At 40.5% G+C, this 27,174-nt stretch overlaps 2 protein-coding genes across 3 annotated transcripts; one reads left to right on the forward strand and one right to left on the reverse strand.

Annotated features, from left to right (window-relative positions):
* Window positions 1-110: 110 nt before the first annotated feature.
* On the reverse strand, window positions 111-1,711 carry LOC108885309 (elongator complex protein 1-like). The gene is given in 7 exon segments (XM_051072565.1): window positions 111-225; window positions 355-436; window positions 602-700; window positions 702-725; window positions 727-756; window positions 913-1,117; window positions 1,587-1,711. Coding segments are annotated over 6 exon segments (465 nt in total). The 5' UTR covers window positions 1,063-1,117; window positions 1,587-1,711; the 3' UTR covers window positions 111-145.
* Window positions 1,712-2,155: 444 nt separating this feature from the next.
* arhgef37 (Rho guanine nucleotide exchange factor (GEF) 37) lies at window positions 2,156-23,777 on the forward strand. Of its 2 annotated transcripts, none has more exons than XM_018679602.2 (16): window positions 2,156-2,278; window positions 6,398-6,598; window positions 6,959-7,060; window positions 9,121-9,623; window positions 11,037-11,166; window positions 12,224-12,371; window positions 12,515-12,714; window positions 12,880-13,010; window positions 13,796-13,900; window positions 15,576-15,689; window positions 15,786-15,955; window positions 16,738-16,885; window positions 16,991-17,119; window positions 18,593-18,788; window positions 19,442-19,611; window positions 22,928-23,777. In XM_018679602.2, exons 4-16 carry the CDS (start codon window positions 9,132-9,134, stop codon window positions 23,147-23,149), a joined length of 2,355 nt encoding a protein of 784 aa, XP_018535118.1. In that variant the 5' UTR covers window positions 2,156-2,278; window positions 6,398-6,598; window positions 6,959-7,060; window positions 9,121-9,131; the 3' UTR covers window positions 23,150-23,777. The 2 variants fall into 2 exon arrangements, with proteins under 2 accessions (XP_018535118.1, XP_018535120.1); XM_018679604.2 differs by lacking the exon at window positions 2,156-2,278 and adding an exon at window positions 3,142-3,157.
* Window positions 23,778-27,174: the final 3,397 nt, after the last annotated feature.

Consider the following 27,174-nt stretch of genomic DNA (forward strand, 5'->3'; position numbering starts at 1 on the left):
CTTCCCCCAGCCCACTGTGATAAACTTTCCTGAAAAACACACACATACAGAGGATCATCGTCATTTTACAAATATTTCTACATTCCACAAATCATCTCATGACCCTCACTGATCTGAGCACAGTCCATTTAGAGCCACTGTACCTTCACCGAAAGTCGTCCTGGTGGATTCCGACCTCAGTGATCGGTTCAAAGTCTTTGGTCATCATGATGATTGTTTCCTGACCTGTGAGCACAAATAATTACTGATTTATTCATTTGTTCATTCAGAACAATCTCTCTAACTGCCGATTCAGAATAATTCAGTTACAATCGTATGAATAAAAAGTTTTTAGCATTTGTTTAAAATACTGACCGGTGGTGAGAATGACGAGCTCCTCATCAGGACTCCAGCTCATCGATGTTAGACCACTGTCCACACTGCCAACACACTCCAACTGTGGAACATGATCACAGATATTTTGTGACATAACGCATTCCTTCGTCCTTTATCCTCATCTTAAATCAAAACCTGAGCATATTTTTATCCTTCAAGCAGCACTTTGAAGAAATGAGGACCGGACAAAATGTCCTCACTTTCCAGTTCTCTTAGAGCTGCTGACCTGGCACGTGTTGAGGTTGAAGAGGACGACGTCACCACCAGCTGTGGCCAAACACGCCGACTCGAGTTCAGCCAGGTCCTGCAGTCCTACCACCACACCCGCTGCCATCCTCCGGGAGGAAACCGATCCGCTGTCAGCGAGGCTTCACTGACCACCTGCAGGAGACGATGGAGGAAAGTTAAAGATGAGTGAATTAAACTTAATGAGGAACAGAGTTAGTGTGCTTTTAAATAGAATAAAAACTAACAACCAGCAAAGTCTTGAGCACTGATTTCACAAGAGACAAGTACAGTATATCATCACCAGCTCACCTGGCCAGTCCGGGGGTCATACTCTGTGATGGAGTACTGAGAGGCAACCAGCAGTGAGCCGGTGTCGGCCCGCACAGAGAAAAACTGCGGGGAGCCTGGACCCTGCAGCTCCGAGCTGCGCAGGCTCTTCAGCAGCTTCAGGTTCCTCATGTCACCTCAGGACAGGACGGAGAACACACACTGAACCTGAGTCTGGACCCAAAGGCTGCAAAAGACCCGAAACAGCAACCATGTGATGAAACCATAGACAGACAGAGCTGGGTGATACATCAGCATAGCATTAATAAGGGAAAAAACAGTGTGTTCTCCCTGTTAATACAACAACTTTTAACGCCCCTATGCAACGATTTAAAAGTTCATTAACATGTTTTCAATTACAGAGTTATTTTAATAGATTACTAAGACGTTAACTACTTTCTTTACGCTCTTCCAATGCTTCATTTACGGCATCAATAACAGAAATCAATACATAAACCGACGATAACAGTGCAGTGTTAGTTTACATGTACTTTCACGTTACGATTTACTCACAAAACTAATGGTATTTTAAAATAAAAGTGTGCATGCTGTCCGAAAATAGAACTGGTCATGCTAGCTAATGAAGCTAAGCTGTTTTAACGGAATATAACAGCTATGAAACCTGTTAATGTCACAAGAAAACAATAAAAACCCACCGAGAAGAGACACCTTGAAGAAATAAAACCTTTTAAATGTCCAGCATCAACAACACAACAATATACATGTGGCGCTGTCAGACTCACGACCTTTCACCTCTGACGCAATTACGTGAGGTCACGTCGGTGTCGCCCCCTGGCGGAGTGGAGTCAACATACATCAAATATAAATACAGGGACTTTTTTTAATCCAGGAAAACTGGTTAATGATTTTTAAATGTATTTTAAAAACAAAACAATGACGAGGCAATGAGAAGCGTTATCCGTTTAATCCCGCTGTTTTTAAGTGTAATTTTTGGATCGTTTCCCACAACATTCTAAACATAAACTGTCTCACAATGAAAACCCAACTTTTTTAAAACTTTATTTATCTATTAAGCTTTCTCTCCTTGTATACATGTGTATATGTTACCATATTTGTGTGTAGGTGCCATTACGGAATTGACAAACAGAATCTTTGTCTCCTTTACTTTGAAAACAACACAGATATTACCACTTCCGCATGACTTTTATTTTGTAAAGTAGTGACCGGACGTCATGATCTTCGTTTGTTGTTGTTGTTGTCGGTTTGTCGCGAGCTTGATTGGGTGCTAACTGACAACAGGTGAACGGGAGTTCAGTGTTCAGAAACACGCAGAGCTCAGGACATCACAGCGGGATAAAGTACGCGATGAGAGGGCGGTGACAGACAGGTAAACATTTTATCGCATTTCTCTGTCATTCTCTCCTGTTTTCATTCAGACACGAGGCAGCAGACAAACCGTATTTCCCCCCTAATCTTAAACAAACGAGGGTTTTACCTGTTTTTATCCCGCTCTGCGGCAGTTGGCTAGCGACAGTCAGTTGGTTTAAAATCCACCAGCAGACACGTCTCTTTGTGACAGAGCTGTTTAGAAACATTTTAAAAAGCATTTAAACAAATAAATGTAAGTATCGTATGGACTGGTGTCCGCCCACATCTCCCCTCACTCATACTGAATCAAAACAGACATGTACTGTTTTGCTAGTGTCATTCATTGCCCTAACACATAACGTTATGCTATTAAAATGGGCAGTATGATGTTAAATTAAGGCACTGTTTATGGTAGAATGCATGTAGGAAGGACGCCTCTCACTGACACCAGGTTAGCGGTTGCCTGAGGGTAAAAAAAAAAAAAGTACATCCCTGTAAAATGTCCACCTGTTGCTTTAAACGGAACATTTCCACACACATATTGACTGTGTAGTCAGCCACAAACATGTATTTCCAGTGTCCAGTTTCATACCTGTAAAATCTGTGTCATGAGAAACCACTTTATGAACGTACAGTGGACCATTAAATCAGATACTCTTGTCTGATTTAATGTAAAATGGGACAGACAGGAAGGTCAGCTGTACACCAGCTGCATGAGAGATAGTGGGTTGCTCACTCCAGACAGGGACAGACGGAGATGTAAACTCACTGATGTTTAGTCTGTCTGAATTTGTTTATGGCAGTTTTCCTGTGATTAAGAAGCCAAGGTCACCAGGATGTTTCACCCTCCTTGTGCTGCTTCTGAAGTCTGAGGAACTACCTGAGAGGCATTCAATAGGTAATACTACAATTTTGACGGCTATGCATTAGGACTCTTAATTTGAAAGGAAGAAAATGTTCAATCTGACTCCTGTTTGTGGACACGTCCCATGAGTAATATTGACTTTTTCTTGCATATCTTATTTGCAGTGCCTGTGAGTACTTCTTTGAAATCAGGGTTAGCTAGCAGGTGTAGCTTATTCTTCAACACGCAGTAGAATAAACTCACTGTAATCAGGCAAAAATCAATAATGAAGCAGCTTGTGGGTCAGCGACTTACAATGTTCAAACCTGAATAAACCAAATAAGACAATGTAAATGTCGCCCACTGCAGTTCAGAACAAAGAAAACAAAGTAAAGGTGTGATCACTCCCTTAATCTGCTGTCATGCACAGTCAACCTAAAATAATCCTTCACTCATTGTCAGTAAAATGCTGTGGAAACATGAGAATGAGTGGTTGAGTGTATTCAATGCCGACTAAGCTGACGCGATGCAATCATCACAGCTTTCGTTTTCAGCTTCGTTATGTTTCCTCAGCTCTTTGGCTTTCAGCCTGCAGCAGGGGGACTGTCATATGGGTTGTTAACACTTTGGCAACTCTCAGATCAGCAAATAACAACACTGTACTGATGCAGGATGAAAACGTTGTCCAACCAGAGTCAGTCTGTGGCAGGTCCTGGTGACCTTGGTTTCCCAGGGTGTACCATTTAACCATAATGGCTTGCATTACATCTGATATGAAACACTGTCATATAATAGTCAATGAGCATACCTCTAAAGTTGAATTATGTCTTTATGTGAAGACACACATATCATAGCCAGGGATTAGCCCAACCCAGCTATTACAGCACAGGAACTAGTCTAACCCTGCAGTTACAGTAAACATGATTCTAAATTTAGGACATCCTACCAAGTCAACAACTCTCCTGTCCAATAAGTCATTTACGGGGAAGTGCGCCCATCTTGTTGGACTAAATCACAGATTATTTTTACAGGTGTTTAACTCAAAGGAAGTCCTGAATTAAAATCTGTTTTTAAGGACTTTTTGCAATCAGACTGGAGCTGAAGTCTAAACAAAAAGCAGCCAAGGTTGAGTTGTGTGTCGTCATTCCTTTTATTATTTTCTCAGTCGAAGACCTTTTTTGCCTTTATTGAAAGGGCAGATGGGGAACAACATCAGGGACAGGGTGATACAGTATGAGCCAGGATTTGTAAAGTATTTATGAACTATAGACAGAAAATTAATTCACTGTTAATATGCTGACTAACACTACTTGTATTGATATTTGAGAGTCTTGTGACCTGTCAGCTGACATGTACGCTGATGCCACTCTATTTACAGTAAGATAATATGGGTTTATGAGGGATTTAGTGGTTTAGCTCTGTTGTCAGAAACAAAAAGTACAACAGCTCCAGAAGTTTGTACAGTTTTGGCTGAGATATATTTTCTAGGAATTAAGCGATTTTCAGATTTGGGCTCTGCGAAAGATGCTCACTGTCATGCATCACTACAAAGAATTGGATGACTGATGACTGATGTGTAACGTCACTTTATTCTTCTGCAGCACACCTTTAGGTTGTCATGAAATGAGCATAAGTCAGCTGGTAAAAAGAATCCAGTCCTGCAGCATTCCTCCCTGACATACTGATCTGATGAACCAGATTAGCTGCTGCCTTTCTGCCTCCTTCATTCCAGACTTATCAAGTCTGACTGCAGTGAATTCCTTCATTGTCTCAGGCTGGGTTCATGCTAACATCATATTCTATTATTATTCTCACAAGCACATACTAAGAAGGCAATTTGAGTGTATGTTTGGTTCACTGTTGTTCTTAAGGAGAAATAGTGAATAAATGTCATGTTGTCATCTGAAGATTAAGAAAGAATTATATTTAAAAATACTAAAACACAGTTTCCTTTTAGTAAATGCTGTGCCTATAAAACAGAGTAATCATTCATTAGATATATCATTATATACAATATATAATATTAATTGTACAGGAACAAGAACGTAAGTGAACCAGTGTCACATGTATTTATAGCCGAAGCTTATTTAGCTTAGGTATTCCCTGTCCCTTTGATGGGCCTTTAAAAGAGAGAAAACTCAACAATAGAATACAGAGCAGCACAAAACAGAAAATTCAACAATACATCCTGGTACACAAAGTGCACAAGGTGTGTTGACGTCACAGTGTTGACGTTTTCCTCTTCAAATAATACATCTGTCACACCTGTAATGGAAGATTACACATCTAAGGTGTAATGGAAGATGACAGTGATTAAAAATGAAAGACTTTCTGATTACATCTTGCCTCTTCTGTCAGTATGAAATCTCCACCCTGTTATTTTTTGGACATGGCCTGTCTGCACTGTATCAAACAACAGATTTTCTGTGTTGAAGGAAGATTTACTTTAAGACTGTGACAGATGACACCTTGATTTTGTGGTGTGGAGCCAAAACATAAGATACAACACTGTCCCACTTCTGCTGACAACATACATCCTGAAAGTGAAACTGCTCACAGACATGCTGGTGGAATGGCTTGAGAGATGTGTCGGTCTGTTGGTCCATCACTTTGTTTGTGAAAATGCGAAATATAAGATGGACTGCCAATAATTTTGCTCAGGAATTAATAGTAAGTAACTTTGATGATCCTTCAACTTTCATCACCCCCACTGACCAAAGACCTGCCAAGCTAATGACATTCCCATCACTTTATTTTTAGCAGTAGTTAGCAAATATTAGCATGCTAACATGTTAAACTAAGATTGTTAATGTAGTAAAAGTCAGCACATTAGCATTCCGTTATTAGCCTTTAGTGCATAGCAGTGCTATGGCTTAGTGCAGCATCACACAGCTGCTAGTGTCGATGTTGGCTCTTAGTCTTGTTCAGATGTTGTTGTTTTTTTAATTCTTTTAGCACCACAAGTGAATCTCCGTTCTCTTTCATTTTAGTGTGACAGTTGTCTCAACTTAAAACCCAAAAAACAAAGTCTATTTGCATGGCTGGATACCTTTAGGGCGAATTTACTTTACCCTTTACTGTTGCCAGTGAATGTTTATGCCGTAGAATATCACAGTCCTCTTAACTTTCATTTAAATACATTTGTAGTAACCAGTTGCTGCTCAGTGGGTGAACAGTTCCTTTAGATGTTTGTTTAATTGTTTGAGATAAACTTTGATCATAAATCTTTTATTTCCGGCTGAGGAACATCCAAAGCAGTGAGCTGTAAATCTCTTTCTGTTACCTTTTCTCCAGAAAATCTGGACAATCCCTTTGCAATTGGAAGTGGATGGTATGTCCCGCAGTGCTTTTGTTTCCTGTGAGAGGAAAACTTCAATCACGTCAACGCTCTGCCTTCATTGGTCCGTTTAGTGTTTCATGAGGCCTCTCAAGGTGTCGACTGATTGGTCCTTCATTCCACTTGGAAGACTTGTCAGCAAATCAGCCTCTGCCTGGGTGAGTGTCGCTTCCTCTTCCCACCAGCTGCTGCAGTCAATCAGCTTATTCAGCAGCATGAGTGTGTGTGTTTGTGTGTGTGAGTGTGTGAATGTGTGTGTGTGTGTGGCCATCCTTTCCTCCCCCCTCCCCTCTTTTTCCTCTACAAAACAGCCGGCCCACCCTCCTTTCCACTCCCATCCCCCCTCTCCTCACACACTCACACACTGTTTTTCTCTCACACACACACACACACACACACACACTTACATGTGAATATACACTCTAACACTCCAGCCACATGAGGCCCAGCAGCAGCCTGCTGTTTGTGAGTCACAGGAGAAAGTTACACCAGCGTGTGTGTTTGTGTTTTCCATGCAGCAGCGTCTCCTCTGCAGCAGTTTTCTGGCTCAGTTGGGACAGAGCACAGCGAGAGAGGGGAGACTGAGCTGCACTGCAGCTGAATCAGAGATTCTGCACAAGGTAATAACAGCCTGATCTCATGTAACTGCTTTGTAATGACACTCTTTAATGTCACCTTCATGCACATTGTTATTGTTAGGATGGTGGACAGTGTGCTGTGGTTTTGGTTTTGGCTTGTTGGCAGCAGATGTCAAAACCTCGAGTGGTGACACATTTGTTTTGAGTTATAAAGAAAGTTTTTGTGTCAGGTTGTGATTCATCAGTCTTGTTTTGCTATAGCTGTTGTAATGTAGTGGATAAGAAGGAGCTTATAGATAGCGCTTATTTGATACCTGCGTTTCAGTAACCATACCAAAAAACCTCGTATGAATACAGCACATTTAGAGTTATAAGAATGTTTTTCATTCAAAAAAGAAGATTTCAAATGTCAAATTTAGTCTAAACACAAGTAACATGTGAAGAGCTTAAATTAAAGTTAAGTCTCAGTTATCCCCAAGTCTGGGTTCACCATATGCTGCTAAACCCCTAAACCTTTGTTGGAGGGAAAAGATAAATCTGTGAGGGAGGATTAGATCAAAATGAATGACAACAGTCAGGATAACCACACCTGAAAAAAAAACAATGCTGTCTAGTGTAGCCATGCAGGTAAGGTTTCAGACCCATAATACACCAAGCTAAAACTAATTCAGTCTTGTACAACAGACTACTCTCTGCCCTTGTATTCCCTAGATAGAAACTGACTGCTCAGTATAAAGCAGTACAATTTAACATCACTGCACCTTCAATAAAGTTTAATCAACAGCTGTCTAAAACAAAAACCGAACATTTTAACCTTCATTACAGACATTTTTATCCAAAGTGACGCACTAGTGAGGGACAGCACTAAAGCTTCAGTGCAGTAGGACACCTTGAAGTGAATACTAAGTACTAAATCTATAAGGCAAAGTGCAAAGAGATAAATTCAAGAAGTGCAACACAGTAATAAGTGCTATTTCAGCATGTTAGGGTGTTGGTCCGTGTCAGGGGAGGAGGTACTTTCGGGAGAGATGAGTCTGTCTGAGAAATGAAACATTTTCAGTAACATACTGATCTGATCTTTAGTGTAGATTCACACAGACTCTGTGTACAAACTGAAACAGTTGTAAGGAATTGACACGCAGGAACATATCAGTTCATCATGTGAGTGACAGAAATACTCAGTCACAGTTTAACAGCATGACTTTACATTCAATTCAAACAGACAGTGAAAGACACACAACACATCTGAAACTAAACTTACCCTCTTTATGTGAAACAGTTTTATGTAGTGACGCAACATGTTAGCAGATAGTTTAGGCTGCACTATGATGCATGGAAGACTTTAAAAGTCCTGTCATGAGTAACTCCTCTCACAGAGATTATAATTTAATCACAGAGTCAAAAATAAAACTGTCATTAGAGTCAGCCCTTTAAAGCCACAGAGGACTGTTCAGCTGAACCATGTAATGGCTAATTTTCACAGCGGTGGCAGCATTAGTCGCTCTGTAAGCAGCTTGCCAGCCTCCTGGTGGGTCACACACATGGCGTTCCAGCTCAGAGGATCCATGACAATACATTTCCCCTCACTACATGTTTCTGTGCATTGATTGATGCAGTTATAAAGTTAACACAGGTATAACTTCAGTGATAATTCTCAACATGTTTGTTCCTTTTTTTCTTGCCCTTTGGAACATGTACTCTGCTCTGGCTCTTTCGCCCTTCATTTCTAAAAGATAAACCTTCAATCAAATGAAGGAATGTTCTATTGTCTGCCTAGAAATTCAAGGAATTTTCCTGTGGAAGACTTATCACCAGGCACCAGATGTTTAGAAAAAAATGTCTTGAGCTCTTCTCTCACTGTCAGTAAAGGTTAGACAATGGGAATTGAATTTGAATGACAATAAGTCTCTTCATACAACAGAGATGTTGTAAATGGTCCCTTAAACTGAAAAGTGAAAAGGTTATTTATGTCGTACTGGATGTCTCCAGCAGCACAGCAGATGTCATGGACTAATTTAACGTGTCATGCTCCTACTATGGCTGCGTTTACACATACAGATGTATCATAGTCATGTTAAATTTGCTGTGTTTCTCTCTGACAGTGATCTCCATCATGGAGGTTCCCAGGAGGCCTCAGCCCTCCTCCTTCACACTGGCTCTCCCTAAACCTCTTGGAGCCATACAGAAGGTCGCCAAGAAAGATCCAGTGGAAGAAAAGCTCCAAGAGAAGGATGGAACCACAGAGAAAAATCAGTTTGGAGAAGAGACATTCAGCACAGAGGAGAAGTCAGGCGTATCTGTGCTTGTTGAAACATCAGCCGAGACCTCTGAAATTGAAGATTCGAACACTTCCACTGTGACCGACTCAAAACTCTCCTCACAGGATAGTTTCTCAGAGTTCGAGAGTTCGATATCAGAGGAGAGGTTAGCACAGGAGGCCGAAGAGGCCAAGAAGAAATCTGAAGAGGAGGAAGCGGCAGCTAAAGAGAGAGCAGCCCAGAGACAGCTGCTGGCCATAGAGGAACTGGTCCATTCAGAGAAGAATTATCTTCGACTGCTGCAACTTAGCACAGTGACCATCAGGAGCAACCTGCAGAAACTACAGGTGTGAATGCAGTGTTAGAAGCATTGTTAGGGCAGCAACCTTTAATCTGTTGATTATTTGTCATCCACATAATATCAGAAATGTGAAAATCTCAGCTCTTGTGAGCCCGAAGTGATGTGTTTCAGTCACTTGTTTCCTCCAACCAACAGTCCATAATGTGAACATATACAGCTGTCAATCATATAAAACAAAGAAAAGCACAGAATTTCATAGACTGTGGACGTGCTGACTGCTGAATGGTCAGCATTTTTGCTTTATGTGCAAATTAATTATTAAAGTGCCATTATTTTCATACAGTATCTTTGCCCACAATTTGCTAAATGCTAAATATTTTGCTGTAGGATCACAGTATAAATTCTGAATATGCAAACAAGGAATGAGGAATTTGGCCCATACATAGACCTCCAACAATTAATCAATTAACTGATTAGTTCATTGACAGAAAATTAATTACTTTGTTTTCGTTGTTTATGAAGGAACAGCCATTTTCATTTTGCTTTCAAACAAAAAGTAATCACTACATTTTAAATTGGCACTGTGGCATCCAGAGGTACTGTTATACAGAGGCCACTCGATGGTTTATTATCATTAGCTTTTCATTACATATGAGGTATTGCTTATTACTGCAAAATAATCATTTATTATCTCTGTGGTAATGAAATGAGGCCTCGTAAAACATAATGGAATCAGGCTTTATGGGCTGCAAGGACTGAGCTGTGGATGAGCAGGAAAATTAAAACACACAGAGGGAGCAGTAGATGAGGGAACAGAGAATGAAATGGAAATAGAGAGAAAGAATAGATGGACTAATGATCTGGATTGGAGGACGGCTGATGAAATAGATATTGAGAAAGAGATCTGTCTGTGTTATGTGGAGTCAATTATCAGGCTTAATAAAATGAAAGATGAAGGTGAAAAGGTCAATAAAAATATGAGTAAAGGAATATCATAGATGGGAGGAGGACAGAAAGACTGACAGAAGCAGCGGAGTGGAGGAGGACTGGACAGAAAAACAGAATACATTTAGAAAAATGAAGCCATTGTGAGAGAGACAAGTTGCTGGTTTGTTTTCTGTGGCAATGTGCAGATTGTTCAGTGGTGTCCCCACTGTTGTCTCATTAGAATAGAATGGAGCAAAACAAAATGGATCCTTATCAGCTGTGCATTAGCATTTTTCTTGCACAAAAGGGAGCACGCACACACACACACACACACACACACACACACACACACACACGTACTGTAGATATGTGCTAAGTACCAATGCAAATAATGTGACTCAACACAGGCTTCTGTGTTTTCTGTTGTACTTTTGAAATCTTTTTTTTCTGTGGTCTGTGGTCGGACAGTGCATTTCTGTTGTACATTAGATTTATTTGTGTGTTTTTGTTTTTGTTTGCCTGCCCACCTTAGCCTCCTCCAGCCAACCTGGACAGCATGTTTCTCTACATCGACGAGGTGATTGAAGTGTCGAGTCGATTCCTCAGCATGTTGGACCAGAAGCAGGTTCAGCCTGGAGATCCTCGCTTCCTGGAGATGCTCTGTAAGGGAAAAAACTTTACACTTAAAGTCACTTAGATTTCAGAACTCTTATTGTCATTTGGCAGCATGAGCCTGTTTAGACTTCCAACAGGAAGTGTTGCAGATGTCGCTGGTTTCAGACAAGTATTATCTTTCTAGATTGATTGCTCTGATCACACTTGTTGACAGGAAATAAACAAAATCTTGACACGTCTTGTTCCCTGATGTGGTTTTCACAGGCATATGAGAATGAAAATGAGTTTACCCAGGGTATTTTACAGTGTGAGAATGGTTTCTGGAGGTGCAAGTAGAGTTTATTCTTCAGGCTGTATACCTAGAAATGTCAGCTATATTTTACTGCATGAGCTAGAACCCAAGGGTGAGAGGTGACTGTTTGAGAAGCTCTCTGAACCACAATGTTCTTTTTGTATTTGTGATTTTTGGTTATAGACGTCTCTAAGTCCATTTTATATGTGATGCAATGGCAGCGAGAGTAATCTCACAAACTACTCTGCGTTTGTCTTCGCTGTTGAGGACAAAAACATTGTTTTTAGACTGTGATCCTTCCTCTGAGTGGCAAGTTTCACTTTTACCTGGAGCACCAGAAAATTCTCTTGGACGCCTCCTAGGTTTTCCACAGTACTCTTAACTGCTATAACCTACATCTACCAAAATGCATCAGTACAGTTAAAGCCAACATGGGAATATCGCCACAGACACCAGATTTAAACCTCTGGTATGCTACGATATACAGAGAAATTTACCTTGTGTGAATTCATTTGGGAAAGTAAAAGTGCTGCACCCCAGCTTTAAGAGGAAAATGACCTTGATGAAACAAACTAAATCTAACATGGTTAGACTGGTCTCTTCCCATGACAACAATTTATAGTTTCAGCCTACAATGAAGGCTGTTTACTAAATTTCTCAGTCTGCATGACAACCATGACTGCACTTAACTGGACAACAAAAGGGTGTTGGTTCCTTAGCTGAAAAGCTGAATTATACTTTACCCCTGTGTTCTGCTCTGACCATGATTTCTGTATGTAAATGAGTAAATATGTGTTTCTCCTTCCTGACAGGTGATTCCTTCCTCAGTCTGTCTTCAGACATTGAGGCAGCCTATAAGGAATACTTGGCACACTACAACCACATTACAGTGGTGGAGAACAGCTACAAACAGAAGGAGGGGCTCTGGAACGAGATCGTCAAAGTCATCAAAGCCTCAGCGTAGGTTTATATCGTTTCCTGTTCTTTTACACTGAGACCAAACTTCTAAAAAGAATATTGAAAGAGAGAAAATGGAAAAAAGACAAGCAGATAAACAATAGTGTAATTGTTTGAGTGCTGACTACTGCCATTCATGTCTGCAGGCCTGATGTAAATGCCACTTCTCTGAGTTTTTTCCTGGTGATGCCAGTGCAGCGCATCGCCCGCTACCCCCTCCTCCTGCAGACCATTCAGAAACACACCGACCAAGCTCACCCAGCTTACGCGCTGCTGGAGCAGACAGCTCACACCTCTATTGCCTTAAACTGTCGGATCAACGAGTACAAACGCTTCAGAGAAGTTGGTAAGACACGGCTCTGCCAAGACTGTCCACTACAAACACGTAAACATGTAAAAGTTGTTCTTGCTGTGAGAAAATCAGCTGTGCTGGAGCAAAAACCAAACCCAGTAAAGTTGCCATCTGTGTTTCTAGCTTGTCCTTGGATAAACCGTTCCTTGTGTTTTATAGCTGACAAATACAAGAAGACAGAAACCCTAACCATCAAGGACAAGATCAACCGCCTCAACTCCCACAGCATTGCCAAGAAGACAGCGAGGCTCAGCCAGCAAATCAAACATGAGACTGGAATAGCACCAAAGGTAGGACAGAAGTTTAATAGCCCTAGTTTAAATAACACACTGTCTGTTGAAGTGTCCTTGAACAGCTTAGGATCCCTGTCAACTTCAGGATGTTCTGTAACTGACCCTGACAAATCACCATCTCATGTTTGAAGTTTGGCATCAGAGAGACAAGCCTAACCCATAAGAGTGAATGAAGCAACACATTACAGTAATGTCTCAGGATGCTTCTTGCAAACTCTTCTGGTCCTCTGGGCCATAAATATCCTTCCAGTACTCACCCTCCCTGTGGCTACACTGCAGAAGTAAATGATTAACCTGCAGAGAAAACACACAGCATGACCTGTTATTAAACCTGCTGTTTATTTTGGCCTGCTTCACTCTGCTACAATGTGATTAGAGCAAGCTTTTTAAGGTCTGATCAAAGACTTCACATCCATGAACATCATCACAGGTCGCCTGTGGCTTCATTTTGATTGTTGGATTTTGGCGAACGCTGGCTGTTCAGGTGGCACTGAAGCAACTGTTACCACACCTTGAGAGGTTAGAATGGGAAAGAGGCACCTTCACTGGGTGTGTGTTACTAATAATAAAGGATGATTGTTGTGTTGAACTGATAAAGCTTGTAAGGAGAAACATGTCTAAAAACCAAGTTGACAAAATGCACTGATGTACAGTGTTCATAGAAACAAGTGTTTACAGGGAATCTGAGATCTGGTACAACTAATTGTAATGACTGCAGCTTAAGATGCTTTTTGTCTTTAATCATTACAAACATGCAGTCGTCTCTGTTTGTTATGTTGTAGCTGGTTGATGAGGAGTTTGACGCCGTCGAAGGCTTCTTTTATGTTCTGGAGCATGGGATCCTGCAGCTCCTTGAGAATGTGGAGACATACCTGCACCACCTACAGGTAAGCTGCAAATGTCGTAGGCAAGGTCAGCTCATGGATAATGCATTTCATCTAACGTGTTTCTGCTAATAACTGTAAACCTATTTCTATGGTTTAAATTAAATTAAAATATTACAAGACCCTGTAAAGCAAGAGAGGATTCTACATGCTCGGGTGGTAACTCGAACGTAAAGACGTTTCAAGTTGTTAATGAATCATAGAATTAATCTGTTTTTCATTTGCAGTTATGACTTTGTGTTGTTGATAAGAATACTATGATGCCTGATCGTAAGAATACTAGGTTTGTGTGCAGCTGCTGCTTTGAATCCAGGACTGTTAAGGAAAGAACATAATAAATATCTTATTTACTTACTTATCTGTCAACAATTGTAATTAGCCCTTAAGCAAGGCACTAAACCCCAGGTTAAAGCAGGAAACTGCGGCTGTAAATATGTCTTTCTTTGCTTACATTCACACTGCAGATTATCACACTGTCTGTAAAGTGTTGCTCTCCCTCATATCTGAGTGTTGTGTGAAGGCAACATCATGTCTTTGAGCCAGTGCTTCTCCTGTTTATTTCAAACACATTTTGGTTACATTTGTAAATTTGAATTTTGACACGCCTCTGCACCAGTGACTGATGTGACCAGAGGCATTATGTCCCTGGATTCTTGCTCCAACCGTGCGTCCCATTACTATGAACGCCATTTCTCAGTAACACCTTGAGGGAATTTCTACAAATTTGGTGCAGACATTCACTTTGACTCTGATTCATGAACGAGATATCCCAGGATTTCTTTTCTTCACTTCAACTCAAAGATGAACTGATTAGATTTTGCTGGTCAAAGGTCACTGTAACTGCACAAACACATTTTTCACATGCTAATTAACTGCAGCTGGTCTGGTTGGCGGAGGCATACAACTGCAAAGTAGAATTCTAGTTTCTATTTGTTTTGTTATGTTTTTCATACTGACACCTTTCAGTATGGCGCAGTAATTTTGAGACCTATCTCAGATGAAAACAAAAAATGTAAAAACTTTTGGTTTAGTTGTCAATAATAGGACTGTTATTTACAAATTGTCTTTTTGCAACTCCTTGCTACATACATTAATGAGAAAATCTGTATCACACACAACAGAAATATTATATCCTGGATGCTTTTGTCAGCTTTGTTCCACTTCATACTAATTCAATCCCTCATATTCACTGTGAGTACAACAAACAAGAACGTTTTGAGGTGAAGTGTAGTCCTTTACAATATCCAGTAATATACTAAATATGAGGTGAGGGGGACATCATATTCATTCTGCCCTGTTCACATTTTAGCAGCAATTCCAAAGACTTGTAAATAATGCAGAACTGGAACATAACTGGAAATTTATTCTTGAACATGTTGTCACGCAGTGAGTCACACACACACACCCTCTTCTAGTCCCTGAGGTCAAACGAATGGGTTTCTGTGTACCTTTCCACTCTAAAATTATCCTGTGTGGAAACTGTTTTTTCCCTGTTTTTTTTCAAGCCAACAGGAATCACCACTCTATCCCTCGTCTTTTTCATGTTCTCTTACTAATCAAAAGCCAATTTTTTTGCCAGGCCCAGCCAGTTACCCAAATCAAAAATCCATCAAAGTTAGCCTCACACAAGTCAGACACCTGAGCAGGATTTGACAGCTTCTTCTGTGTTGGTCTTCAGGGGTTCCTGGCCTGTAAAACAGAGGAGTTTGACTTTGATATGGATGGAGAGAAGGCACCTATTTGTTACAAGGAGATCACTACAGCTCTTAGACAGTGGATTCTTCCTACATTTGTGAGTCTACTTGACATTCTTAGTGTTTTTGAATGTTTAATTTTGCTGTCCAGTGCTGTTTTGACTGTCCTGCTTTCCTTCCATCCATGCATCCAGGAGAAGAGGATGAGGACGTTAATCCACAAGCCGCTGTGTGCTCTCCGTGACCTCCTGGTGGGCCCGAGGAACCTGATCAGGAAAAGGCTGGACAAGCTGCTCGACTATGAAGTCATAGAAGCCAAGTCTAATCTGAGCTATGAGGAACAGGCTGTGGCCAACACGTACAGGTAGAGAGAGATTGTTTTAAAATTACAGGCTGAACTCGAGGTTGGAAAGCCTGTCACGTAATTGAGGGTTAGAGGGTCAGTCCACAGAGAGAGTGAGCGCATCTGTCCATATTGGAGTCTTGACCCAGAACCTGAACATTTCTTAGTGTTCGCCTGACCCTGAACACTCGTCAGAGTTCTTTAAAGAAAAGGTTATTTTCACATTTTGCCGGGGTGTAAGACTCATGACAAAATGTTGAGCCAGCAGCAGGTACAAAGGTGCAGACCTTCTCTCACAGATACACTTTGTAAAGAAGTAGAAAATGTACTGAGCTAGGAGGACAAATTCCTTCTTTGCTAAATGGGAGTTTGGTTTTGACCTGGCTACTGTTATTATTATTTTATTATTATTGAGGTGCTTTGAAGTTGAAGCCACAACTTACTACACCTACCTCTCTCACAATACAGCATTTACAACATTATGAACAAGCCACAGAGTCTAAAGAACATTCTTCCATAAAGGCCAGCCAGTCATAGTCAATGTAAAACCACTATCTGTTTTTACAGCCTGCTCCTATGAGTCATCACAGTATACACAATTACACCCTTTGGACACGAATGAGGTTAAAATTGAATCTGAGCTTGTAGAGCATATCTAATGAAAGGGCTGAACATGATTACATCCAATATTAAATTCAGTCTTTTGCAGTGGAGTTGACATTGCCTCAAAAATGTGGTTCTCACTGGCTTCAACTTGTGACACGTAAACCTCCTCCTCTCCTTTTCTTCTCTTCTCCTCTCAGAACAATCAATACGTTGCTCCTTAATGAGCTTCCTCAGTTTAACGGTTTAGCTCTGCAGATGATCTGGAGCATGCTGGGGACGTTCAGCTGTCTGCATAAAGACCTCGCCTCAGACATGGAGCAACTTTTCCAGAGCTTTGCACAACAGGTAGACAATCCTGTATCTAAACATTTGTGTCTGCAAAAGGTTAAATAGAATTTTTGCACTTATTTTGTTTCTGTCCCTCTGTTGTATCTCTTTCTTTCTTTCCAGCTGCCTCACAGCTCACTCAGCCCAGGTGCATTCTGGGAGTGGGCAGAGTCTACGGTGTTACAAGGGGCGAGGAGCCTGGAGACTCTGTGTCGAAGTGTGGAGGACACGCTGAATGCCCCGGTCGTCCAGGTTGGAGTTAAAACAGTGCTGTTGTCTTCCGTTGTGCTTTGCTGTGTCGTTGAGTGTCTGTGTGTGATTTTCTTTGATAATCACTGTAAAACTCTGGTCTAGTTTTGTGATCCCAAAATCCAGGATAGATAAAATGATAACAGACACAGCTGGTGACGCTAAGACTGACCAGTAACGCTAAAACAAGCTGTTGTTCGTCACCAGATCTCAGTCACATTTCCTTTTCTTCACAGAACACAATAGGTGCACAAGAAATATGAGCTGTTTGATTGGTGTTGACACGAGACAATGCATTTACGCAACACAACAACTTCCATAACAAAAACAGGAGAATACTGCAGTGAGGGATGTTAAATACAGCTGACATCACTTGGTATATATTTGAATGTTTTTAACATCTGCATGTAACCTGCCAGAACCGATAAAGCAGAGGGAGTTTTAAACATCCTGTCTGGTTAGACACCACTCAGCTTCTCCCTCTCAGCCTGTATCTGTGTATTAACTTTGTGTCCCACTCTAATCCTCCCAGATCTCTATTTATCTGTGCTAGTAAGGACACTGACGTTGGTCTTTTAGTCCAACTCTAGCCAAGACATTTATGACTGGTCCCCTTAGAATAAACCAAAATGATGATTGATCCTCTGACTCTCTATGTTGCACCATGAGACTAGACTAATCTCCAAATTGCCTCCAGAGCTGTCAATCAGTATTACTTTTTCTTGAAGTAATTTGGCAACTTTTCTTTAACACGTGTCACTGCTGCTTGCATTTCCCGCTCAGCTACCTGTCAGACATCTTGGAATGGGGTCACATTCCTTAAACCTGTCAGGCAGCTTGCATAAATAACCTGCTGAGAGACCAAGTTGCATGTAATGTTTTAGATGAGATTAGAACAACTTCCCACAGGTGATTATTTGCCCAGTCATAATAGTGATTCATGTATGCAGTTTTACGTTACTCGTGCGATCATGAATCAGTCACAGAGCGCAGGGTTCTGAATGTTCCTAGTCTTGTTCTGCAACATTCTTAATCACTTTGCAGTGATAGGAAATGGTTAATGGTTATCCTCACCTGTCATTCTGAGTAAGATCATTGTGTTTTCAAATGTGTTTCGTTGCGTTTCATCAACCATTTTATTCTTGATAAACAAAAAAGAGCATTTAAGGTACAAATGTTAAGTACTGACCTCTGATTGGTCAGCAACTTAATCTTCTCTACTATAAATGATGAAACTAAATATTATCTGTTTTATACCAAGAAAATAATTTGAAACAGCCCTTTAAGTTGAAGTTTCTGAATAGAAATAAACTCTATATCAAATGGACATGTAAGTCCACACAGGTAATGAGGCATGAGGCACTTATTTCTTCTTTTTCACTACACTGATCATTTTGTATTCAGCTCAGGCCTGTCTTGTCCTTTTTGCCTTTGTCTGGTCTAATTAATCAGTTTCATTCCCTTCTGCCTCGTCAGCCTCTGAGCCCATCCTTTCAGCGCCGTCTGAAGCAGCTAACAGATAAGCACGGTTCAGGAAAGATCTACCAGGTGATAGGGACGGTTGTGGGCAGCCGGGACCTGGACCTGAACCTGACCAAAGGGGAGCTGGTGGCCATTATCAGCGAGGCCGACAGCCGTGGAGACAAACGGAGATGGCTGGTTGATGCTGGAGGTATGAACAAATATTCTAAAGATTATTTCAAGGTCTTTTTTCTGCTGTGGCTCAGGATGAACTTCAAGTTATTCTGGTTTGGGAGCAACTCATGAAAATACCTAAATGAAATATGGAAGATCACATTGTGATCCTGACCATTGGATGGAGAAAAGGAGCTATGTATCTGGAGGGAATGACTCAATCATAAACACATATGCACATTTACATATGTGGAGGATGTGGTTTTCCTACTGTGCATACAGTTTATATGTGGAACAAAGAGGTACGTTTTAGCTAGAAGTTAAGAGAAAAACCAAGGGTAGTGTTCATTCCTGTGTAAAAAAAATACTGTGAATCCAGTGCAGCTTTTCTTAAATGCAGCTCATGGGTGTCATCTTGTGGTTGATTACTGTATTACAGGTAGTATTTGCTAAAGGTTAAGCCTGGTTTATCTAACAGGCACTGGCTGATAAACTGCAGTGTTTAAGGTGGTTTATAAGTTGTTGTACCAGCATGTAAGTTAAAATAAATACTTTTACATTTGTTAAGCCCTGTTTTAGATTTCATGAAATGTTTACAGAATGAATACACATCCTTAAAACAAAATACATTCCACACTTTCGTTTTTAACCCTGTACATGCACCCCATGTTGTCGTCATGTTGCACGCAGGCAAAAGAGGCTATGCTCCTTCCTCGAAGCTGATTCGCTATCATCAGCCAGCAGAGGACCCGCCCCCTTCCCCACACCTGACCCTGCCAGATGGTGTGACGGGACTCAGAAGACACTCCTACACCCCAGAGAGCCGGCCGCTGACGGTCGTGAGCCAGCCTTGCTTCCAGGTGATTAATTGACCGACTGATTGACATGATAGAAACTTCACTCTAACTACACAGGTTCCTCCTTCTCTGCAGATGTTCTGATTAGATGCTGGAGCACTTTGCTGCATAAATTTGCATATTTACGAGAGAGGACCCTAACTCCTGGATGCTTTAAGAGGCATTCTTTATTACCAAATAAAATAAAATGTGAAATATGTTGACAGGAATGTTAAATTAAGGAATCAATCAGCTCATTTTAGGGCATCATTAGTGTTTAATTCATCACCAGGCAGCTCAAGTGCTCCTTGTCCATATAGACATGTGAAACTCATAAATTTAAAGGACCATACGTGACAGTTATACTAGCTGTGACAGAGACTCAGTGTGCTGTTTTTAAAATATCTGAGACCAGACCCAAACTGTGAATGTTAATTTTCTAAATTAAAAGTTACAGACTCGTGTATCTGAAGAGTTCACTTATCGATGTGACGACGCTCTGCAATGGAATCATCAATCTGTCATGTAACTGTGTGTATGTGTGTGTGTGTGTGTTCACAAGGAAGAAAAAAGGAAAGGACAATCCTTGTGTTCATATCCTGGAATGTGTATGGGAAAGACAGAGAGAGAGATTGTGTGTGTGTGTGTGTGTGTGTGTGGTGTGTGTGTGTGTTATTTATGTAAAGGTCCATAATTAGCTGTTTAACCTTGTAAGTGGGTTACTGTGTGAAGGGCTGCGAGCTAATTTATGCATCGCAGTGCTGCAGTCTGAGATAGAGTGTGTGTGTGCATGTGTGTATGTGTTGTGAGATTGATTTACATTAGCAACACATGAGTGTGAGAGCTGTGTGTCGTGGCTTGTAAATGCTATGGTTTACGTGGTTGTGTACATGAGCGGGAAGGAGTGCCAGGTGAGTGGATGAGACACAGGATTGCGTTTGGCATCGTGTGTGTGTAGTCCAGGTATTACTCATGTTGTGGGGACCTAGATATGTTTTAACAAACACATTGTGGGGACTTTTGTACCTTATAGGGACAAAAAACAATGAAATGTGTCCCCATTATTTAAATCATTAGATTTTAAGATGAAGACATGTTTTAATGTTAGGGTAAGGTTAGGTTTAGGTTAAGGTTAGAGTAAGTCTTCAGGAAATGAATGTAAGTCAAAATAATGTCCCCTGTAGTCATGGAGACTAGACTGTGTGTATGTGTGTGTGTGTGTGTGAGAAAGATATGTCTCCACATTGCCTGTTAAAGTGAGTGATTGCTCCAGTGACCTTACAGAGACAGTTTTTCACAACCTCCCCATCATCCATGTACCGTGACCCTGAGTCTGCTCATACACAAAACATGCACACCATCAGGCCACACTACAGCAGATAAATCTGAAAACCACAGATTTTTCACTTCTGTCTGTTCTTTCATCCACATTAACCCACTGGTTTCCACTGCAGAAAACAAAGATTATCAAAATATTATCAGCAATTTTGTTTTTTCTTTTGTTAATGGCGGACAAAAACAGAAATGATTTATGGCTGTCAACCTTTACAGATATGAGGGTGTAGCTGTATCATTAAGGTGCCAAATGTGTCCTGGCTGTAACTTTCTCTGTGGTTTGTGACAGAGTGCAGTGACTGTGATTGTGATTGTTTGTCTATATGTATTCACCTGGAGATGTGTATGTGGAAAATACAGATCTCTAATTTCCTCCCATTTCTGTCCAAAATCCTGGAAGCAGCAGTGTCGTTACTGCTTGCAGACATCCTGGAAAACAACATTAGATTTAATAAATTCTAGTCTTGTTTATGTAGATATGCAGGCAGTCTCAGTTAACGCTGTCTCTCACCATGTTGTCATGACCATATACAAACACAAAGAGGTGCTGATTAGCTGCTCTATGCTTCTCAACACTCTTTCATTTCCTATCAGAAACTTAGCTGCAGCAAATATCCGCCCAGCTCCAGTAACATGAATCGCTCCGTGGCCAACAGCCATGGTCACTTTACTTTTTTTATTTTCTGTGCTCCCTGTCTCTGCCCGGCAAAATGTTAATTAAATGCTAATTGGTGTAGACCGTCAGGGAAGAGCTAATGTCGTAGCTGAGAGGTGAGCTGAGGTGAAGGGTTTGTTAATGACACAGAGCAGCCGGCTAAACTCAGCTATTAGCACTGCTGGGGCACTCTGTCATACCAACACAGGCCTCATTAGGGAGCCTTCATTCTGCGCGCATGTGTGTGTGGTGATGAGATGGGATTTGTCAAGACATAACTAGTGGGCTTAACCTTTTCAGAGAATATTACAATGATTTGTGGTTGTGTTAGTGTGTCTCTGTGTGTGTGTGTGTGTTTGCAGTTGTACCTGTGGGTGTGCACTCTCCTGCTTGCTCTTTTCTTGAAGTCGTGTGTTGTGAATTTTGTACTCAGCTGTACTCAGACAATTAGCTAAAATCACACACTAAATGTTTTCATTGTTGCCACACCAACTAGGCTGGAATAAAATGTTTAAAAGATTATAATAAAATCGTGTCATCAGGTATTTTAATACCACAATATGTCAGATGTAGGCTAAATCAGATGTAAATGAAATTAAACTGAAGTTCAAGGAAGTTAACTTTCACTGTTAGACATTACACAAGAACAAGCTCTTCTCATATGTGAATAACATTAACTTCAATCATTAATTGGATTATTTTTCCTGTAATAGAAAATAATCCAAATGATTAATTTTTAATTTTACAGAATCATTCATTTGTGCAGAAACAGTAATGTAACATAAAAGTCAATACATGATAATAATATTTATTGCCAGGTTTCTGTGTGCATGTTAAAATGCTGTGTATTTATGTTAGCTTGCTAACTAGCTAATATCCAATTATCCTATCCTATTGTCCAGTAACTGAACATATGTTAACATTCTAAGTGTATGTATTAGTTTGCTTAATAAAATTCAAATATTACAGGCTAATTGTTATATTCTCGATATTATCACCTTACATTCCAGTAGTTAACATTTATGATAACATGGTTACTCTAGTCATGCTAACATGCTAACATTTGCATTCATCTCCAATCAGAGCTGAGCCTAAGTTTAGTAATTAACGTGTGATAGTGTGTTTTAAAATTGGACACTTTACAGAGGATAAATCATTTTAAAGTCAGTAACAACGTGATCTTTCCTGTGATGCCAACTGAAGTTAAACATTCTATTTTTTCCCCACTAGTAGTAAGGATCGAAGAATAACAGAGTTGTTCCTTCAGACGTATCTTTTTGTTTACTGCCTCACAGGGTAGCTGGCACAGCTTATATACTTTTGTTTCTGACTCAGTATCCTCTCTTACAGGTGATGGCAGCCTATGACTTCACAGCGAGAGGAAACCATGAAGTTACTGTCCGGGCAGGCGAGCCGGTCCGTGTCCTGGAGCCCCACGACAAACGAGGGAACCCTGAATGGAGCCTGGTGGAGGTGAGAGGTGGGCAGAGAGGCTACGTGCCCTCCAACTACCTCACAATTATGCCTATGGGGATGGGACCACCACCAGCTGGCTTTCTCCAGTCCTTCTGATTGGAAGGAAGAAAGGAAAAGGGCCAGAGGTGAAAAATAGCAGCATGTACAGCATCAGTGTGACAGTATGACAAGGGTTTCAACAGTACTGTCTTTATAAGGCTTACAGCAGTATTTTTGTAATGAAGCTGCATCTGCTTCTCAGAACTACAGAAACAATAGCATGTACATTATCTACATCATGACCATCAGCTATTTTGGTTTTCAGTGTTTTAAACAGACATCAGAACCATTGAATAATCTACAATTATGCCATGGTACTGTGTGAGCGCTAAAAAGGACAAATTCTGTTGCTGCTTTCAGTCACACAACTGGAATTTCTCTTCATGTGTCTCCTACACTGATTTCTTGTGCAAATAACAAGGAAAGTAAAAAAAAGATTAAGTTAACTTCCTTTTCACAAGTAAAGGCCTTCTCTTTGGCCATTTCTGCACTGAGACCTGAGCCAACACCAAAAACACACAGTTTCTTTTCAAAAGTGTTCACTGAAGTGGAGATGGCACAAGTCTCGCAGAATGGTGTGGACAAACAAATTTAAGCTTTTTTTTATTATTATTATTTTTTACACGGACATCTTAGCAAAAAAAAGTGCTATAGCATGTGCAACAGAAAACGTTTATACATTTGTACAGTTTGCCAGTGGACAGAACTGTAGAACAATCTGAAAATATAAATGAAGGTGGAAAACCTTTGATACGTGAACAGTGTTTTAAGATTTTTCTGGCCTTGGCTCCACAGAATCCTTTTTAAGTATTAATTTATGTGGCTCACTGGTAAAGAAATGAAGGAAGCAGCTGCCTCAGAGTTAGTTTGTTGCTGACAGACACTTGGGCAGGTGTACACTTCTAGAGACAGAATTTAACCCTGCATCTAAAGATGCAAAGATGATCTTTAAGTTGCACTGCAAAATTTTTATGGACAAAGTTTCAAAGTGCCAGAGATGATGGGAAAATAGTTTTGAAGGTGAGCGGGGTTCATCTGAGCAGTGAAGTTTGGACATGAAGACCCTCGACTCGTTTTCCACAATCCTCAGTGGGACTCTTGAACTGGAAAAGACAGACTGCATGTTCTTGTTAGCGTGACCATGTGTTAGCAAGCTAACAGCAACACTTAGACACACACTGAGCAAAAAGTGTGTGTGTGCGCGCATCTGTTTGATCTGAAATTGGGCTGACAGATGAGCGTATGTGCATGTGTGCATGTGTGCGAGACTGTGTGTGTGATAAGTCTCCTCCTCCTCCTCACCTGGAGGCAGGAGCAGCACTGTATCAAGACTGACAGGTACACAGCACTCTCATCATCTCAGACTGTGTAATGTGATGTAAATGTAAAATGTCTCCAGGCCCGAGCAGAAGAGAGACACAGGGAGAGAGAGAGGGAAAGAGAGAGAGGGGAGAGGAGGACAGGGAGGGAATTCATACGAGATGAAGAAGTGAAGGAGTTGCAGGGAAAATGGAAGAAAGACGTGAGGAGGAATAGCAGGCAGGGAGGAGACAGAGTTACTCAGTTAGTTTGAATCTATTTTTCCTGCTCAGCCTCCTCCCTTTCCCCTCTCTGCCCGTAAGCTGATGTAAATTCACTCTTCCCTTCCTACATTAACTCCTGTATTTGTAAAAGTGAAGTGTCACCATTGTGCTTTCATTCCCTCTGCCCTCAATACAGTGAGAATTCTATTCCTTTTGGCTTGAAAAGGTTCAAATCATAGTTATAAAATAGTGCAAGCGACCTACTTCTGTATTCACAGACACCTGATGATGCTTGTTGCTATGGATACTGTTCAATCAATGCAGGTTGCATCTCTGTGTGGCGTTTCTTCGAGTTGGCTGGACTCTGAGAGCATTTAGCTACAGCAGATATTAAGTTGTTTTTTGGAGGGTTAGTGGAAATTTGCTGCTTCATTATCTCAGTGCTCTGTACAGACCTGCATTCATAACAGAGGTCATGGTCTGGAAAACCTCCTCTATTTATGACACTCACAGTCCAGGGTGAATGTCTCCTCTACACATTTTATTTCTGTCCCTTAAAGTTGGCATGTAAATTATGTGTTTATGGAAGAAAACAACTCTAAAAACATTGTCTAATGGCGAAAGGATCTAGAGCATCATCAAAATATCCAAACAGTCTGTGGTTGGTAGGTTTAGAGCTCACAACTAACAGACTGACTAGTAAATCAGTAAAATATATATATTTGTGCCCAAACATAACATCTCCGCATGTCTAGGAGAACATTAATCAAAACTGTACCAACTACCTATATGTGGAGACTTTTTAAAATGTTTTTTCTTTTTGTTTTTTTGGCAATTAACCCTGCAGAAAGAAATTCCTTCCAGCACTGACTAACACATTCCTTGCCATTTACAAAAACAATTATAATTCCCCTACTGTTTTTGGCAAAACCTTTCAGGCTGGACTGGTTAATATTTTTATGGCTACAGGGACTAAAATCACTGCTCAATTTGAAAGGAGTTGCTTGAAGTGATGAATCCATCTGACTGCAGCTCAGCTCTACACATTTTTAAAGCATCTCTCATCTCACTGTTGGTTTTACAGATCACAGATTTCCTGTTTTGTGTAGTTTGTGCTCTCATTAGCAGCAAGCAGCTCAAGTAAACCCACTGACTTCTGATAAACACTAATGTTGCTCTGTGTACTCTGGATTTGTAAACCAGCAATAGCTTGCTAACAAGTTTAGCATGTGAACTTTAAAAGGCCGTAATTTGTATAATATGCTGCTACCTTGTAACACAGACATTTTGAAGGGGAAAAAGCATTAAAATCTTTGCTTTCACTCCTCCAAAATGACAACTCAGTTTTTAAAATGGTTACTAATGACAATCCTGCAATTAGCCCTTTTGTTACATGAGCATGTTTTTGCATAAAATGGAGTCTTTTCCCATTAGATTGGGCTGTATCAGCTGCTGTGGATGTGAAGCAGGGGGAGGGAGGCTGGGATCTGGAGCTGCTCAGCTGGAGCTTAGCTTTTTCCATCAGCCTGAATGTCAAGACGGAGCAAAGCAGCAGGAGGGACAGAAAGAGAGAGTGCATGCATGTGATAGTACTTATATACCCAAATACCAAATGTCCTCGAGGTTAGTAAGATGAAGGAAAATGAAGAAAATCCCCCAACCTGAGAACATTTTACCTGCTTCACCTCTTCAGAGGTCAGTTTGAGGTGAAAGGAACAATTCAGCCATTAAATGTTGTTAAAATAGGTAATGGCATTAAATCTTTTATCTCTGATTTATTCAATCACTGTTTTTAGTATTTTTTTTTATTCCCAATGACAAACAAAGAGTTTGAAGCTGCTATTGCTCATATTCCCTGAAATTTAAAATCTCTTTAGTTTTTTAAAAGTATTTTCTTACTCCCAAAGAAAACCCGACCAAAAGTGTAGATAATGCAAAAATCAAAGATTGAGAACCATATGATGAGAATATATGACCCAGGAAAGGGTGGATTTCATTATTAAAAATGTTATATTTGACCAGAAACTGGACAATATGTAGGTTATGGTCAGTGGTTAAGGCAGAAATGTTGTTTTACATGTGTGGTGATGCCCTTACAGAAAAGTGTGTGTGTGTGTGATTGTGCCTTGGTTACCAAAGGCTGTTTTTCACTTATCCACCACTAGAGGGAGCAGGAGACCTCCGTTGTGTTTGATAAGGGAGCTTGAGTATTTCATTGTGCAACTGGAAAGAGTGTGTGTGTGTGTGTGTGTGTTACCTCCATCTTTATCCTTGCCAGTATTAGTATTATCTGAAATCACAATCAAGTCAAATCCTGTACATTCTGTTCATAATGTTCAGTTCACCTGTGATTTTTATTAACCTGTTGTCAAACCAACATGTCAAGTGTAACATGTTTAACCTGCTGATGATCTAGTTTTACAGTCTGTACAGAATGTCTGTTTATAATTTATTGTTATGTAACTGTGTTTACTTGGATTGTTGTTTTAAATTATTTGACGCCACAGGGCTACATGACCTGAGATGAAGCGTGAAGTCTTTGAAGTGTTGCCAAAGTTA

Source organism: Lates calcarifer, linkage group LG8 (assembly GCF_001640805.2).
Source record: "Lates calcarifer isolate ASB-BC8 linkage group LG8, TLL_Latcal_v3, whole genome shotgun sequence".
NCBI classification, from domain to species: domain Eukaryota; kingdom Metazoa; phylum Chordata; class Actinopteri; family Centropomidae; genus Lates; species Lates calcarifer.